This window comes from Garra rufa, chromosome 12 (genome assembly GCF_049309525.1).
Source record: "Garra rufa chromosome 12, GarRuf1.0, whole genome shotgun sequence".
NCBI lineage: Eukaryota > Metazoa > Chordata > Actinopteri > Cypriniformes > Cyprinidae > Garra > Garra rufa.
In genome coordinates this window covers 24,322,337-24,342,392 of record NC_133372.1, presented here as the reverse complement: position 1 = coordinate 24,342,392, position 20,056 = coordinate 24,322,337, and the positions used below count along the sequence as shown (strand labels likewise).

The 20,056-nt window shown below is 33.9% G+C and overlaps 1 protein-coding gene across 1 annotated transcript in view; it reads right to left on the bottom strand.

Annotated features, from left to right (window-relative positions):
• The window catches only part of lpp (LIM domain containing preferred translocation partner in lipoma), a 263,077-nt gene that overhangs the window by 26,987 nt on the left and 216,034 nt on the right, over positions 1-20,056 (bottom strand). The window contains exon 8 of the mRNA XM_073851395.1: positions 8,497-8,666. Within this exon, the coding sequence (XP_073707496.1) occupies positions 8,497-8,666 (170 nt within the window). The remainder of the gene's footprint in view (positions 1-8,496; positions 8,667-20,056) is intronic.

Below are 20,056 nucleotides of genomic sequence, written 5' to 3'. Positions count from 1 at the left end.
AGTCTTTACTGTCACTTTTGATTAATTTAATGCACAAGTATTAAAGATTTTGTTCACTTCCGGAATAAACATTTCCTGAAGATTTACTCATCCCCATGTTATCCAAGATGTTCATGTCTTTCTTCCTTCAGTCAAAAAGAAATTATGGTTTTTGAGGAAAACATTCCAGGATTTTTTTTCTCCATACAATGCAGAAATAGTTCTTTATAGTGGGAAAATGTTCTTTCGATTTTTAAAATGTTCTTCAAAATGGTTCATTTAAGAACCGTTTACTGAAAGGTTCTTTTGGGAACCAAAAATGGTTCTTCTATGGCATCACAGCAAAAACACCCGATGGGAAGCTTTATTTTTAAAAGTATATGGTGGACTTCAATGGTGGCCAATAAAAAATAAATGTATACACTTTTTAACCACAAATGCTCATCTTGCACTAGGTCTGCGATGCGCGTCCACGACTTTCCCGCATTATGTTTGAAAGGTCACGCGTGGTTAGTTCGTCATTTGTATACTTCAGTTTAAAAAGGCAGGGTAGGCCGAAAAACTTTTTTTGCAAAGAGTGTTTGACTTTCTTGCACATTTGCTTTGTAAACACTGGATCGGTACTTCCACCTCATGCATGCATGATTACGTAATGCGTTAGGTCGAGATGCAAGATGAGATTTGTGGTTAAAAGTATATACATTTAATATTTTTAAAGAAAATGACGGATCGTTTCGCTAGACATGACCCTTATTCCTCAGCTGGGATTGTGTAGAGTAGTGGTGTCAGGTCCAAACTCAGTAGGGGCCATGCTGAGCATTGTGAATAAACTGTTACAGGGTCTCACGGGAGTGCAGGTCTCTACTTTGAAGATGACAACCGTGAGTGACTTTTGACATACAATTAGCGAGTTGAGTAAAACACGACAGCAACGCCTGCCTCTCAATGTTGTAATTGTCACAGACAAATATTTAAACACACCCGGGCAACATTAAATTGATTACCAGAATTTGTTGGCAGGGCTGATCAAAAGGCGTGGCGGGCCGTGTTTGGCCTGCGAGCCTTGAAGCTGCACTGGACCTTCAACCTGTTAAGTCCCTTTGAAGTCCATTACACTCTTAACAATAAAGGTTCTTCATTGGCATCGATGGTTCCATTAAGAACCTTGAACATCCATGGAAACTTTCAAATGCAGAAAAGGTTCTTTATAGTCAAAAAATGTTCTTTAGATATTAAAAATGTTCTTTAAAATGGTTCTTCTATGGCATCACTGCAAAAACACCCCTTTGGAACCTTTACTTTTAATAGTGTGTATGGAGAAAAATCCTGGAATGTGTTCGTCAAAAACCTTAATTTATTTTCAACTGAAGAAAAAAAGAAAGACATGAACATCTTGGATGACATAAGGGTGAGTAAATTTTCATTCTGGAAGTGAACTAATCTTTTAACTGAAAGAAAATCTTACTCCCCCCAAACACACACACACACACACACACACACACTACACATATACTGTAACTAAGGCTTGATTATTAACTGTGCAAATTGTAGCTGTCCAAAAAATATACCACAAGGGAAACTTGAAATAATAAATGCTCATTATAAATGAAATCTACAACAATTTTGTACAAAATCAGTGGTGAAATTTGATCCTCGTAAAGTAAGGAGAGAAATGAGTTACAGAAAGCTGTCAAGATGTCTTTTGATGACAAGATGACTTTTGAAGTCAAGATGAATCAAAATTATAAATGCCACAATGAAGAGCTGCAATCCTGTAATGAAGTTACGATCATTATGATAAATTATCATTTTAACTCAGGGCCCAACAAGTTGACATGAAAATTGTATTAAAAACACTTCAAAAACACTGACTGTCATACACCGAAGGAATTTGTAGATGGAAATGCAGTTATTTAGTAAGACGTGACTAGTTTGCTAAGAAGTTGAAAAGAAGATTTCAATACATTTAGCCTTTTTTCTTTAGAACAAAGTAAATGACGTTAGATACATAACAGGTGTTTTTCCCTATTCTGTCTCCCTAGTGGCAAACAGAGCAGTAAATGAGATGTTTATATAGGAACAATGAAAATATGAATGTTATGATCCTTTCTCTGCAGATAAATAAACTGATAAATAATGTACAATGTGCATTCTTCCTATCTTAAAAGATTCCTAGACTGACTCGCTGGCCTCATTTGAAGTTTTCCCCCAGCTCACTGGGGGACTGCCATGTCTCTATAGAGACCAAAGTCTCATGCTCATTCTCTAATCGCACAGAGGCGTATGACCCTGAGGATGAGGAGAAAAGAAGAAGAAATTACTTTCATTAAGAAATTCAGATTTCTTCCATCCTTTTGATCTTGTGCCAGAAGAACATTTATGCTGATGAAATGCATAAATAAAGTTCTTAAATTATCCCGGCCCTCTTTAGCGCATGGATCCAAGTTGGAAAACTTCCAGAGGAAGACGAGTACAATCATTCTGAGAGCTGATCAGTGTAGTGGGGGGTGATTCAAGAGATGGCCTGAGTCACCGATACTTCAACTGTTCAAGTGATTCATCTGGTGAAGAAGTACACAGACAGACATAATAGTCTGACGCTGTTCTTTGGAACAAAGGTTAACTGTTGCTTTGCAGTCTTGTTACTTAGAGCCTATTTTCTTTCATTTTGAAGTTCAGCAAAACAGAGAGAAGTTTTATATGAAATTATATGAACCAACCCAGTGCCTCTCTTAGTATATTGCATTGTGGCTTGAAGTAACACCCTTAAAATAAATTATTTTGAAAGTTTTGTTTATCTATACAATGGAGGTCAGTGGGGTTTGACCCCCAACAGTCTTCTTTTGTGTTCTGCAGAAGAAAAAGGGTGAGTAAATGATTACAGAAATGTTATTTTTAGGTGAACTATCCCTTTAACATCTAAAAAACACCAGCAGTCAGAAAACCTGCTTTGCTTTGGTGTTAAAATGTCTTATTATTTCCGATTTGCCTATGCTCTCTTGAATATTCAGTAATGATGCTGTGAAACTGTGCCCTCTATTGAACTTCAAGCTGGCACCGTGCCCCAGTCGCGGCAGTAAGTGAGAATGATTTAGTAAGGGTTTACTGAAAAGCTGGAGGAGTGGTAAGGTGGTTTTGACTTTGGTGACAGTGCTGGAAATTTCTCTGGATTCCTCTAAGCCATTTTGAGCAGTGGGCAACAAAAGAAAGGCAGTGAAACCTCGGTGTTACGGCTAGATGGTATAATTTCGAGAACTTGGCATTTCCTACAGCATCAACTAGCTATGATGCAACAAAGACTGTTACATAGTCAAAGTGATTCTCATCACCCCTTTTGTTCCTGAATTGGCTGACATGAATCAAAAACACAAAAACTCAGAGTGCGGTAAAAAGTTACAGTTTATATAAATGGATCTGTATGCTCAACAATTTCAGGGCAATTCCTAACTATTTTATATTGGTGGTTAATTAATTTGAATTGATATATTTGTATGTTTTTGTATGATCTGCTTAAGCTGTAGTGACAGTTATGTTTAAGGGTGGACATTCATGCTTACTTTTTACCTTAATATTGTACGTTTTCATACAAATCACGTAATACAAATTCTTACTTAACTGACCCTTTGCTGGTAGTTTGATTGACAAGCAATCAGAAGAATCATAAGACTGAATCTAAAAAAATGGTGTGTATTGACGTCTTTCCGTGGTTGAAACAAGCTATCTTCTGATGTTCTTTCAAGTTTATTTTGTGCTATAACTAATTAAATTATAAGTTATATTAATAACTCAATGCAATATTGAGTTATTAATAAAAATTGTGTTGTCAGTCATATAATGTTATATAGCTGCCCAAACCAGGGCCCACATAAAGATTTTTGATTTAGCCCAAAAACAACAACAACATAGAGTTAAAGAATATACACTGCTGCTCAAAAGTTTGGGATCAGTAAGATTTTTTATGTTTTTTTTAAAGAATTCTTATATGCTCATCAAGGCTGCATTTACTCGATCAAACATACAGAAAAAAAATGTAATATTGTGAAATATTAATACAGTTTAAAATAATGGTGTTCTATATTAATATATTGTAAAATATAATTTATTCCTGTGATGCAAAGCTGATTTTTTTCTTTTGGAAGCTGTGATTTTTTTTTCAGTATTCTTTATGAATAAAAGTAAAAAAAAAAAAACAGCATTTATTCCAAAAATAAATCTTTTCTAACAATACAAGTCTTTGCTATCACTTTTTATCAATTTAACACATCCTTGACGAATAAAAGTATTAATTTCTTTCAAAAAATTTGAGATGGTACTTTATATTATTACAAAGGATTTCTATTTTAAATAATCACTGTTCTTTTCAACTTTTTATTTGTTAAATTATCTTGGGGGAAAAACACAGGTTCGGACAAAATATTAATCAGCACAACTGTTTTCAACATTGATAATAAATCAGCATATTAGAATGATTTCTGATGGATCATGTGACACTGAAGACTGGAGTAATGATGCTGTAAACTCAGCTTTGTATCACAGGAATAAATTACATTTTAATGTATTCACATTTAAATTGAAATAATATTTCTGTTACTTTCTGTATTTTTGATCAAATAAATGCAGCCTTGATGAGCATAAGAAATGTCTTTAAAAAACATAAAAAATCTTACTGATCACAAACTTTTGAGCAGCAGTGTATATATATATAGTTGTAAATATAAAATATAGTTAAATATTGCAACAAAATTTTAGCCCACAGCCCTCAGTCAAGTTTAAATTGTGGCTTTTCATGGTAAAAAGTTAGGCAACTTTGGTTTAAACCATTTAATTTATTAAACAAATCTGACCAATATTAACAATATTCTGGCTTCTCTGACATTTGCATTGTCTCTATAAAAGAGAAGAAGACTAAAGAAAATGCTGGCTCAGTAATACAGCGGTTTCTTAAAAGGGAAATAGGGAAACACTGCGGCCACAACAGAAATGTAAGTAGGCTACGCATGCCAGTGGAAACGGAAATAACACAAGTACAAACGGGAAACAATGATGAAATAAAAGACAGTTTGAGGAATGGCCTGGTTTCTTTGTGAGTTGGGCTAATACTTATTTTTGGTGCTGACTGACTCTGGGTTTCAAGATGTTATACTTACAGTAAAGACTGATCAAACAGAAATGGCCTTTTCGGCACTTTTGCTCTTGTCTGCTTGGAAATAGGTCAGTGTTGGATCTATCCTTTCTACAGGACACCACAATCAAATAAAGAATCCTTTTATAACAATATTTCACTTTCTACAGAGCCTGCTCTCTTACATATAAAGAGCCCTGGGTGAGAAAGGTCAAACCAGGTTACTGGTGGCTGAGTGTGAACTAATTTGATTGACAGGTCTTCCAAAAAAAACATGGTTGTTGAAATGGTGTGAAAGAGTTTGTGACATTACAGCCTTTAGCACTTTGTGCTGGTATTTATTTAAAATACATTTGTGGGTCTTTCTGGACCTGGCCAATGAGTCAACGTCTGGCTAGAACAACACCATCTGTCCTAAAATGCATCTTTCTCCATTGACAGCCATTACAAAATTAGCTATGTACGAAATTAGAATGGGAATACTAATATGTCCAGCTATTACAGACCTGCTAACTAAATGAACGTAATGCTCTTAATGTAATCCCTTTTCGTTTCCCACACAGAGTAGCTGAAAAGGGCATTTCAAAACAGGAATTAAAAAGTGTTTTGTAATAATGACAAACAAAATATGCTTCTCAAAACTTTTAATGTCTACCAGCACATGTAGATGTTGCACAACGCTCAGATGTGGGAAAACATGTTCAGAAAGTTTGTTAGCTTTTTAAAAGAAACTCCTAATCTCTAGTTCGCTGAGAAATGTTAATTTTCATGTCTTACTGTAACTGTCACTAATTTCCTTTTCTCTTACCGTTCGCCTGAAGAAATAAGAGAATTTTCGACAGATATTTTCAGAAACAAAAAAGGGAAGGTGGACGGCGGAGGGAGTAAAAGGAGGCCCTGATTTGGTTTCCAATCTACAAAGGAAAGTAATCCTATCTGGCGGTCTAATGTGATTTTAATACTCGTGTTACATCTCAAGTGTGATTTGCCCGTGTGAAAGCTTATCAGATGTATGAGATGGAGTCGAACGTGACGCTTGGTCCTTTGCATGCGAGGCCACTGTTTGTCTAATCTTTATGCCTCTTGTGGATTTGACTACCGAGCTAACAAGTGTGAAGCAGCTCATCAGGGAAGAATGAGGAGTGTGACAGGAATAGGTGAATGATTATGAAAAGAGCAACGGTTTTGGGTAACATTTCTGAAAGAACCTAAATCCAGGTTTTACACAGAGCCAGATGCTCCTGGCAGATCTTAGACAAGTCCTCAGAACACGGAGCTAATGAGAGCTGAAGCTAGCTTCATATGAAGACAAGGAAACTACAGTAGAGCATCAAAGAGCATGCAAACTAGTGCCGTTGAAGTATTTCCTCTTGGATATGTGTGTAGAAATGTGCCGAGCAGCAAGTAAACTATCAGTATGAATGTGCGCCTGTAGACAACAAAAGATGAGGTCACGATGCATCACTATACATATATTTTTATACATTTATCTATATATACATACATAAACTGTGACCTCATCTGTTGTTGTCTACATATATTTGTGACCCTGGTCCACAAAACCAGTCTTAAGTAGCATGAGTATATTTGTAGCATTATAGCCCAAAATGCATTGTATAGGTCAAAATTACAGATTTTCTTTTATGCCAAAAATTCTTAGGATATTTAGTAAAGATCATGTTCCATGAAGATATTTTGTAAATTACCTAAAGTAAATATATCAAAACTTAATTTTTCGATTAGTAATATGCATTGGTATTTGGTAAGAACTTAATTTGGACAACTTTAATGCGGTATTTAGTATTTCGATTTTTTAGATTTTTATTTAGTTGTATCTGGGCCAAATATTGTCCTATTGTCCTAACAAACCATACGCCACTGGAAAACGCATTTATTTAGCTTTCAGATGATGTATAAATCTCAATTTCAAAAAATTTCCCCTTATGACCATGGTCCAGGGTCACATATATGCCATGCAAAAGTTTGGAATCAGTAAGACTTGTAATGTTTTTTAAAGAAGTCTCTTATGTGCATCAAGGCTACATTTATTTGATAAAAAAATACAGAAAAAAATCTAACTTTTTATTCATCAAAGAATCCTGAAAAAAGTATCACAGGTTACAAAAAATATTAAGCAGCACAACTGTTTCCAACATTGATAATAAATCAGCATATTAGAATGATTTCTTTGATTACAGGAATAAATTAGATGTTAATGTGTATTACATAAAAAACACCATTATTTACATCATAACAATATTTCACAATATTATTTTTTCAAATTATTTGATCAAATAAACAGCCTTGATAAGCATAAGAAGCTTCTTTAAAACATTACAAATCTTACTGATCACAAACTTCACAACGGCAGTAACTATTAAATATAATTCAAAATCATTAAATATATTTTATTTTTATATATCCACTATCATTCAAAATGATTTACATTCTTACATTCTTACAACCTTACATAAAAAAAATAAAATAAAATCTATTTCAAATCAGGGTCATTGTAGTTGACCAAACTGAAACTGAAATTAGGGCAACAGTTGTCATTTTAAATTTGTTTAACTTGTACATACTAAAATAAACTAAAATAAACTGAAACAAAATTAATATAAACTATGTAGACATAAATGATGAAAACAAAAAAGAAAACTAACACAAAAAAGGAAAATATAAAAATAAAATCTGAAATCTTAATCTTGAAATATTAATAAAATCCATAAAATAGTATCTTAATATTATGAAAACAACACTGTGTCAAATAAATGCTGTTCTTTTGAACTTTCTATTCATCAAAGGATTCTTAAAAAAGCATCATGGTTTGCACATTATTTAACATTGATATCATGTTATGCATGAAATCATTTAAAAAAAAATATCTTATAGGCCCTAGACATTTAAACATCAGTTTATTGCATTCATATACTACATGCGTATAGATATTTATTATGTCAGAAATGTGGCAATGCGCTTTCCTCATGACATATAAGTAGCTGTTGTGCTATCAAAGACCTGGATTTGTCCAAGTTCAGTTTGGGTTATGTTATGGATGAAAAACTTTCCTGTCACATCTGCACCATCCTAATGTAATAAAGCCAAAAAGCCAATAAATAATAAAACTCATACACACATTGCCCAACTTCAAAAGAAGAAATGGCTGTAAAAATTGTATACGTATGCACACCTGTTGTGCATCTTTGCATGACTGAGAACACTTAACTATTAGTGTATGGGACGTCCGGTTATGGCGTGCAGCTGGTAGGTCACGCTGATTTGAGCTAATGCTAACTTTCTTGAAGTTTGACTCTACAAAGTGACCAAAGCTTACCGCTAAAAGCTAAAAACCCTACACTAATGTGCAAATAGAGCGTTGAACAGATCACACTCACGATATAGCAGGGTTCGCAGTAGGCCTTCTTTTCCACAGCATAAAAGGGCTTCCCTCTGAGCTTGGAGCCACAGGTCATGCAGATGAAGCAGTCCACGTGGAAGACCTGGTCCATGGCGGTACAACCCGTCCCCTCACCGACCACGTTCTCCCCACAGCTTGCACAACGACCTGCAAAATACAGCATTGGAATCATGGTTCAGATGCTGTACGTACATACATACAGTTGAGGTCAGAAGTTTACATACACCTTGCAGAATCTGCAAAATGTCAATTATTTGATTAAAATAAGAGGGCTCATACAAAATGCATGTTATTTTTCATTTAGTACTGACCTGAATAAGATATTTCCCATAAAAGACGTTTACATATAGTCCACAAGAGAAAATAATAGTCGAATTTAGAAAAATGACCCCATTCAAAAGTTTGTTGTTACCTGTTACTGTCCTGAAAAGTTAAACTGCCTGCTGTTCTTCAGGTTCCACAAATACTTTAGTTTTTCAGCATTTTTGTGTATTTGCACCCTTTCCAACAATGACTGTATGATTTTGAGATCTATCTTTTTACACTGAGGGACTCATTCGGAACTATTACAGAAGGTTCAAATGCTCACTGACGCTTCAGAAGGAAACAACATGCATTAAGAGCTGGGGGGTGAAAACTTTTGAAGATTAGACCTTATTTTGTTTTCTGGGAAACATATTCTGTAGCTTCTGAAGGGCAGTACTACATGAAAACAATCAAATATTTAGACAAAATGAGAAAAATGTACACATCTTCATTGTGTTCCAAAGTTTACACCCCTGGTTTTAAGTGAAATATCTTATTCAGGTCAGTACTAAATAAAAAAATAACATGCATCTTGCATAATACCTCTTACTTTGGTAAAATAATTAACATTTTGCAGATTCTGCAAGGTGTATGTAAACTTTTGACCTCAACTGTATTCAGTACTAAAAAACATAAAACTGAAAAAGACTGCAAAGGTAAAGGTTAAATAGATAATACATACACATATAGAGTAAATAGCACCATCTGCCACTTTGATGTGAAACCATTCTAATTAAGAACAGCTATTTCAAGTGGTGATATGGCTTATGCTCTCCTCCAAACAAGGTTTCTGCATCTATTTTTTTCAAAGGAGATGAGATGTTTCAACTATAAAGAAAACTTACACTTCAGCTTTCAGGTTCAGAGATAATCTTGAATAAACAAGTGTGTCTGTTGGCCTTTTCAAGCCAACTCATCTTTGTGGTACAACTAATGATAACAATCTACTCTACTGAGCAACTGCAAGTCTTGTGGATAACAAGAATTAAAAGAGTCAATGTCAAAAGAAACAGAATATGAGGAGCATTTCTAAAGTTAGACTGATACCGTCTCCAGGGAATTTACCCCTTTTAAAGTGTTTGGATTTTTTTCTTTTTACTTTTTAAAAAGGGCAAAGTGATCGGTTGCCCTACAATTGTAGAAATCTAAGGCGCTTAATAAGGTCAGTCACTTAACAGTGACTATAGTGGGCTGATTTTTTTCCTTTCCAAAGAGAATGGAGATCAATTCATCATGGCTTGCGCAAATTCCACCCGCGTCTGTCAACTCACTCATCACGAATTGTGAAAACACATGCCACTTATCACATAGACGATGGCAGATGTTTAAGAGCATCTCATATTCAAATGAATCACTAATAAATTCCATTGAAGACCAAACTTCCCTATATATAAAGCCATATATGATATCTCCATTGGGATAAGAATAGGATTAAACAACGTGTTGGCACATTGACACGCACACAATCTTTCATGATAAAAGGAAACTTTGGAAGTGGAAAGAGCACAATCTTTGTGTTATAGGGCATCTGGTATTGCACCGAAAAAAGATCCTGATTGCATATTGTGGGACACGCCATTTGGATATCTGTAATTGAGTCGAAGCTATCTTTAATTGAGCTTAAGATGTCTCCAACTCAATGCAAAGATATCTTCAAACCAATTAATGACGCTAGCAGTTTAATTAGCAGTATCAGGAAATAATGCGCTTTAGAGCCATATCTTATGGTGTTTTCCTTTTTACACATCTGAGGACAGATACGATCTCCAAAAAAAGAGAGAATGTGAGATATTATGAATTAATTTACTTAACTTTAGTTCTGTAGTTCTTCATTTTTCTTTTCTCTCCCTTTTGTGCTTCATTTAAGCCTGTTTTTAGAAATGATACACTCTCTGACTGCAATGAGAGCCAGAGTTCAAGCTTGTCACAGACAAAAGGCGAAGCAGTGAGCAGGAGAAATATCAGACACGCTCCCATTTTCACCGCTGAAGCTGTCGGCGGCATCAACAAAACAGACTGAACTTTTCCGCTCTTCAGATTAGATATCAAAGCTGAGCTGAATATGAGCACCTCTTCTCAACCAAGTTTTAATCGGAGATAATTCTCCTCACACGTGTGGATCAAGACGGTGATATCTGTTCAATTCAGTCGATGAGCTGCAAAAAGTCATTTTTTAAATCAATACTTTTATCTTGTTTTCCAGTAAAGAAAAGAAACATCAATAAATAAGATAAAGTACTGAATAAGCAAAACTGATGAACAGATAAAGAGAATACATTTTGAATTCGGTTCTTCTTTATTGCTGTAAACAAAGATAAACGTTATTTATATTCCCTGAAAAAAAGTCGTAACATCCTTGATATTAAGCTAGTTTGCTTCTTAGGTGCTGTAAATGCACACTACCATTTAACAGTTTGGGGTCTGTAAAGATACATTAAATTGATCAAAAGTGACAGTAAAAATCTTCACATTTACACAAATGTAAGATTTTTTTTAAGATTTACACAATTTACTTAATAGTTAAATTGCATCAAATTTAATTTAATAATCCTTATATATTTTAACTAAATAATTGAACAATCCTTAATCAATTATTCAATTAATATCATATATATATATGTGACCCTCGACCACAAATCCAGTCTTAAGTTGCATGGGTATATTTGTAGCAATAGCCAAAAATACATTGTATGGGTCAAAATTATCGATTTTTCTTTTATGCCAAAAATCATTAGCATATTAAGTAAAGATCATGTTCCATGAAGATATTTTGTAAATTTTCTACCATAAATATATAAAAACTTGATTTTTGATTAGTAATATGCATTGCTAAGAACTTCATTTGGACAACTTTTAAGGCGATTTTCTCAATATTTCATTTTTTTTTTTTTGCACCCTGAAATTCCAGGTTTTCAAATAGTTGTATCTCAGACAAACATTGTCCTATTTTAACAAACAATATATCAGTGGAAAGCTTATTTACTCAGCTTTCAGATAACGTAAGAATCTCAATTTCGACAAATTTACACTTATGACTGGTTTTGTGGTCCAGGGTCACATATATAGATATAGTATAATATAGATATAATATTATATGTAATTCAATTCAATTTGACAGAGTATTAGTTAATAAAATTGCATAAATCTTAAAAAGACTGTTTTTTGGGGGGTTACATTGTAACAAAAAGTAAGCCTATTTAAGATTTACACAATTGAATTAAAAGTAAAATTCCATTAAATTAAATTGAATAATCCGTTGTGTATTTTAACTTAATAATTGAACAATTACTCAATTAAAATGTGTAAAGATAGTTCAATTCAATTTGATAGAATTTTACTATTAATTAAATTGTGTAAATCTCAAAAAAAGCCTTTTTTGATTGTACATTGTTACAAAAAGTAAGCCTTTTTATAAAATGTACACAATTGGATTAATAGTAAAATTCCATCAAATTAAATTGAATAATATTTATGTATTTTAACTGTATAATTGAACAATCCTTATTCAATTATTCAATTAAAATATGTAAAGATAATTTAATTCAATTTGATAGAATCTTATTATTAATTAAATTGTGTAAATCTCAAAACAGGCTTTTTTGAGAGTACATTGTTACAAAATATAAGCCTTTTTTTAAGATTTACACAATTTAATTATTAGTAAAGTTCCATCAAATTAAATTGAATAATCCTTATGTATTTTAACTGAATAATTGAACAATCCATAATCAATGATTCACTTAAAGTACGTAAAGATAATTAAATTCAATTTGATAGAATTTTACCCATAATTAAATTGCGTAAATCTCAAAAAAGGCTTTTTTGAGAGTACATTGTTACAAAATATAAGACTTTTTTAAGATTTACACAATTTAATTAATAGTAAAATTCCATCAAATTAAACTGAATAATACTTACATATTCTAACTGAATAGTTGAACAATCCATAATCAATTATTCAATTAAAATATGTAAAGATAATTGAATTCAATTTGATAGAATTTTACTATTAATTAAATTGCATAAATCTCAAAAAAGGCTTTTTTGAGTGTACATTGTAACAAAAAAGTATTTTTTTAAAGATTTACACAATTGAATTAATAGTAAAATTTCATACAATTAAATTTAATAAGTAGTAGTATACTGAGTAATTGAACAATCCATAAATTAATTATTCAATTAAAATGCATAAAGATTATTTAATTCAATTTTATGGAATGTTATTATTAATTAAATTGTACAGCGTTGAGTGTATATTGTTACAAAAAAGTATTTCAAATAAATGCTGTTCTTTTGAACACATTGCTAATAAGAAGAAAATTTTCTTGAGCATCAGATCAGCATATTAAAATGGAGACACTGAAGATTGGTTGCTGAAAATTTTGCTATGCCATCACAGGAATAAATTACATTTTATAATATGTGTGTTAAATTAATTTTTTATTAACACTATTATTGAATAATATTTCCAAATGTAATGTATGTTTGATCAAATAAATGCAGGCTTAGTGAGCAAATAGAGACTTCAGTAACATTAAAACAACCTACCAATAGTATTTTATTTTCAGTATATTTTGCAGTGTGTAGAGACAAAAGAGCCTAATGATTGATTCTGTTGGTAGCGGAATAACAGCCAAACAGACCTTAACTTCAATTAAAGGCACTGTGAAATGATCCGACACAAGGGTTCCATGCATTGTCACACCTGTCTATGAAACAACAACATAAAAAAATGAATGTCATGTTGATTCATAATTACCACTTAGCTCTATGTTGTGTGCCCCATGTTGAACTGTCACTAAAACTAATGTGAGCTACTCCACTGACGCTGATCTCTAGATAATTTCCACTCCAACCCCGCTGAGCTGTACCTGCAGCAGGGTTCCGCTGAGGAACAGCGCAGAGCAGGCGGAGGAAATAAAAGTGGAGCCGTCTGCCTGCCGCGGCTCCCCAGGGGACCGGTGGGGGTGGGTGGAATCCCAGGCAAAGGTAATCACTTCAGATGGGCTGAAACGAGAGCGGCTCTGGATCACAGGCCCCTCTGAGCCAAACAAGTGTGTGAGAGAAGACAAGCACAGAAAAGGAGAAGAGAGAAAGTGAGTGGGAAATACAGCCAAAGGGATGAGCGCAGGTCACCCTCAAAGCCTGAGTGGAGGAAACCGTTCGGAAATCCTCTTTCCTTTCAGTGAAGTGGGAATGCCAAAGAAATGCCTTTAGATCCGTTAAGGTCATTTTTATCAGGTGAAGGACCACTTAATCAGTAAAAATGCACCATCGATCAGTCAAATCTGGAGGGAACTGCAGTCTAACATCAAAACAATTAGCTACAATGAGTGTACAACTATTACACATATATACACACCCACAAAGACCAAAAACATACATATACTGACAAAGGTCTACAGAAACACTTTATTATAAATGAAAGAAAATTACAATAATCACAAATATAATCAGCAGAACAGGATTAATTAGTCACATTATTTCAATGTTAGAGCTGTATTGTGCAATGCTGTAATCACACACACACACACACACACACACACACACACACACACACACACACACACACACACACACACACACACACACACACACACACACACACACACACACACACACACACACACACACACACACACACACACACACACTAGAATATTACATTTTTGTTTTTAAAAGAAGTTTTTCTGTTTTCTTATTGGAATATTACATTTTTGTTTTCGAAAGAAGTTTTATGTTTTCTCTTATGCTCACCAAGGCTACATTTTATTTGACTAAAAATAAATTAAAAACAGTAATACTGTGAAACAGTTTTATTATTTCTGTGATGGCAAAGTAGCCATTACTTAAGTCTTAAGTGGTCCTTCAAAAATCATTCTGATTTGGTGCTCAATTATTATCAAACATTACTGGTGCTCAATAATGGCTCAACAATGTTTTCATCAATGTTGAAATTAGTTTTTGCTGCTTGATTTTTTTAGTATTCTTTGATGAATAGAAAGTTCAAAAAAAGAACAAATAAATGTATTTACTATCACTTTTAATGAATTTTATGCATACTTGCTGAATAAGACTTAAACAGTAGCCCGAATGTTTAAATATTAGTAGTGTATCACAGTTTCCACAAAACTATTAAGCAACAAATGCTTTTTCACATCACTATAGAGCTTGTTTTATTTTTAGGTCTGTCATAAATAGTGTATTATCTTCAAGGGTTCATGACAACCAAATTTCCCTTGACCTTTTGACATAGAACAGGTCTTTGCATGCTTAATACATCCTGCAAGTTTCATAACTTAAAATGGCCTCATCATCAATAAAAAGTATTTATGAATAACCCTCAGAAAATGGCTTGTTTGGACCCAAGGTGCAAGGTGACGTCACCTGGGTGGAGTCGTTTGCATAAACACTGCCTTCAGTGCAAGACATCAACGAACAGTCTTCTTATAACCATAGGCCCAGCCCACTGACGTTCAGTTGCTTAACGATGGCTGACACTTGATTACGCTGTGTTGCGTTGCGTCAAAAACAAATAGAAATTACAATCACTGTCGCTATCTTCTCTACACTGGATACAGTATACAGATATGTGTTCGCTTTCGGACACAGTCCACTTGAGTCTGGCGTCAAAAGGGCAAATGGAGTGAAAGAACATTCGCTTTAATGCGTTTGGTTTAAACAACTTGTTTGGTCTTTGTACAGATATCAGAAAGTCCCCAGTTTAAGGAACAAGTGTATAGATTATTTTAAATGGCATCCCAGAACATGTCAGATATAGTATTTTGTTTTGTAAATGAGGCACAGTGCCATGGAGAGTTCACAAAGAAGCATTTGTTGAAAGATGAAGCTGTACTAGACCTGACTGCAGCAGCATTACAAACTGTAAGTAAATTGTTTCATAATACTTTGTCTGGAAATGACCGTTTTATTTTATATCATGATTGTCAAAACACTCACATGCAATAGTGAGGGGGCGCTGACAATGTTTCCTATGCAATAACGTTAGCCAATGCCCTGGTGAAAAAAACAGCTAAAACCAGCCTAGGCTGGTTGGCTGGTTTTAGCAGGTCAACCAGTCTGGTTTTAGCTGGTCATAGCTGGTCGGCAGGCTGGTTTTAGAGGGGTTTCGGCCATTTTTCCAGCCTGGCCAGGCTGGTCAGGCTGGTCTTAGATGGTCAGGCTGGAAAACCACCAGCTAAAACCAGCCTGACCAGCCTAGGCTGGTTGGCTGGTATTAGCTGGTTTAAGCTGGAAGTAGCTGGTTTTAGCTGGTCTCCTAGCCTGGCCTGGTTTAAATATTAAAAATATGTTTGTTGTAGAGTATGTTTTGGCTTTAGTATAGTAGTCTTGTGGGGATTTACAGATTTACATGTGATTACAGATCATTCAGCAACACCTGTCTATAGGTGTATTTTCTGTTTGTTATTTAGCAGTCCTCCAATTGCAACAGGCTCTAAGTCACATTTCTCTCAATATTGGAGTCAGTAGGGAACACAGGAAGATAACCCACATAAATTACATCAGCAGCTGCAAAGAAATCTCTACAGACACACTTATATACATTATGTGAAGCCTAATCGGTGCAGGCAGGAGATCAGAGAGTCCCATGTTTACAACAGTCTCTCTAAATGTGGGGCCTAAGTGTTCTTTGACTCATTTGTAGCCGCAAACATTTCTGGTGACTCACAGTCAGTCTCTGACTGAGAAGTTTATTTTTCAGGTTACAAATCAACACATTTTACTATAATAGCCACTCTATAACTACACTCTCACAAATGCAGCAATCATGTACATTTTTTTACACCCTTTTAGAATCTGCAAAATGTTAATTAGTTTACCAAAATAATAGGGATCATACAAAATGCATGTTTCTGTTTATTTAGTACTGACCTGAAAAAGATATTTCACATAAAAGATGCTTACATATAGTCCACAAGAGAAAATAATAGTTGAATTCATAAAAAAATTACCTTGTTCAAAAGTTTACATACACTTGATTCTTAATATGGTGTTGTTACCTGAATGATCCACAGCTGTGTTTTTTTGTTTAGTGATAGTTGTTCATGAGTCCCTTGTTTGTCCTGAACAGTTAAACTGCCCACTGGTCTTCACAAAAATCCTTCAGGCCCCACACATTCTTTAGTTTTCCAGCATTTTTGTGTATTTGAACCCTTTTCAACAATGACTGAATGATTTTGAGATCCATCTTTTCACACTAAGGACAACTGAGGAAACTTTCTAAATTTGAAGATCAGGGTAAATCATGCAAGTATTGTCTAGTAGCCTCTGAATGGCATTATTAAATGAAAAAAAAAAAAAAGGATATTTAGGAAAAATTAGATAAATTGTACATCTCCATTTTGTTCAAAAGTTTTCACCCCCCAACTCTTAATGCATATTTTTTCCTTCTGAAGCATCAGTGAGTGTTCGAACCTTCTGTATTAGTTGCATTTAAGTCCCTCAGTTGTCCTCCGTGTGAAAAGATGGATCTCAGAATCATACAGTTATTGCTGGAAAGGGTTCAAATACACTGGACAAAAATGCTGGAAACCCAAAGAATTTGTGGGACCTGAATGATTTTGAAGAACTGAATAATTGATTGAAGAACAGCAGGCAGTTTAACTGTTCAGTACAAACAAGGAACTCATTAACTATCCCTAAACTAAAAACAAAACAAAGAAAAAAAAAAAACAGCATTGGATCATTCAGGTAAGAAAACAGTATTAAGAATCAAGGGGATGTAAACTTTTAAAAGTGGTCATTTTTTATAAATTCAACTATTATTTTCTTTTGTGGACTATATGTAAACATCTTTTATGTGAAATATCTTATTCAGGTCAGCACTAAATAAACAATAATAGAATTTTGTAAAATTACAAAAATAATTAACACTTTGTAAATTGTGAAAGGGGGATGTAAACATTTGACCTCAACTGTAACCCTGTGAAAAGGCTGGACATAATTAAAGTCCTCCAAAAGTCTTCTAAAAAGCCTCAAACTATATTATACTTGCTAGATGCAGATATTTAGGCAAAGAGAATTAAAGAGAGTTTGACTGGGCACAAATCCGTAGAGTGGAAGATCAAGATGAATTTTAAATTTGTTTAAATCTTCTCAAATTTAAATGAGATAAAAAATTAAAGGCCACAAAAATGTAATTTAGATTCAAATTAGTCGTTATAAAGATCACAGGTACAGTATTTGATAAATTTTAATATTGCAAAAATATTTGTAATGCTTAAGGCTAATCCATTTTGGATTATGTGATTAAAACGGAAAAACGAATTAAGAATTGTCAAACATTAGTGATTCTGCTACACGACGTTAACATATTTGCAATAAAAGGGCACAACCAGATTGCTGCATAATGAAAGCGGCATTTGTACATCTCTATCCCGCTCAACTGCTTTTGAATCTCCCCCTTAACACTGGGCAGAAAGAGCTCATAAAAGAGTCTTCGCTTTCCCCTGTGTCCCCTGCTCTGGGAATGGAAGGCGAGTCTTCATATTAAAACTTCAAATAGTTCCTTTGTAACCAGAAGGGGTAGGAGTGGAAGAGTTCATTTACACTTTATACACTTTCTCCTCTGTCTTCACCGTCCCTATGAAGCCTCCATTCTTTCTTATATGCAACCTCAGAAAAAAAAAAAAAAAGAGAAAAGAAGAAATAATAAGGATGGAATGAAGGAAGAAGAAAGAGGCCGAGCGTGTTGCTCACAAGCCTTGTGAAAGGCTTAAAGCGGTTAGGCATTTTAATTGGATAAAAGGAGAAGATTAAAGAGTTCTTGACTGCGTTCCATAAATAATTGATTTCTAATGTATTTGTGGTGGCAGGCAGATGCCGTTGTTTGGCGACGGTGGATGTTTTGAGTGGCAGGCCTGCTAAGATTTCCTGCACATCTCCGTCTCGCCGCTCTTTGTTTTTTCACGCTGCGATGCAAGAGGGGTGCATGAAAGGCGGCGCGAGCGCGAGCAGCAATTTTGATCTTACATCGCCGGAAATCAAAGATCATGCATGTAAAGAGGGAACGCAAAGAACTTTTTTGTGGAAGGCCAAACTTTCCTGACTCGATGAGACAAGAAGGTGCGATTCTTTAAGGAGGAAACGCAGCCTTCTCAGTACTGGAAGTCAAAGCGCATCGTGACAACGCGCATGTAAACAAATAAACACAACAGATCCACAACACGTATTCTGGGCTCGCGAGAACTTTGTTTCTTCAGAAAGAATATTTTGCGGCGTAAACAACAGAGTGTTATTAGACAGAAATAGTAGCAATAATGCAACACAGATTCCCACAGATGGAATTCATCTTGTTTTTTAGGAACAATAGCAAACAACACATTCTTGCAGCTGGAGTCAAAAAATGAAATGATTTAAAAAACATCTGTTTCAACAGCAAATTCTGCTCCAGCAAATTATGCTGCTCTAATTCACAAATTTATTACAGAGCAATGTTACCAAACACACGCTTTGTTTTTTTTTTTCCCCACACAAAAAGCAGAGGAGAAAAATAAATCTGTTGTGACAGGCTCTGTGTGCAGAGAATTAAAAAAAGGTATAAAGTCATGCCAAATGTTTATTTATTAGAGTCGCAAACAAACATTTTAGGGGTCAATAATGCTGTGATGCTCATTTTTTTCATGGCCTATATATGAATTTATACAAATTCACATATACAATGACTTGCATACACCGCTTTCATTATGTGCACAAGTTTACGTATTAAGATTAATTTTTACAGTAACACTTTGCAATAAGGTTCATTAGTTAACATTAGTTAAGTACATTAGTTACCATGAACTAAGAATGAAAATACTTCTACAGCATTTATTAATCTTAGTTAATGTTAAATAGTTATGTTTGTTAACATTAGTTAATGTATTGTGAATTAAACAATGAACGACTATTTTATGACTGTATTCAAATATATTAACTAATGTTAACTAATGTCACCTTATTGTAAAGTGTTACCATTTTAATATGAATATTTTTATATATTTTTAATACAGTGGTTTGATCTCAATTTGACAAACCATTATTATCATTATTTTGTAAATGAATAAATAAATAAATGTAAATAATTATTTTTTTGTTATGTGGTGCGATTCCCAAAAAGAAAAGATTTATAAATAAATCATAATTAATAATTTATTAATTAATTACATAATAAATAATTAGAAAAACTTTGAATTATGACCTAATTGTATAATAAATTTACCGTATTGAGT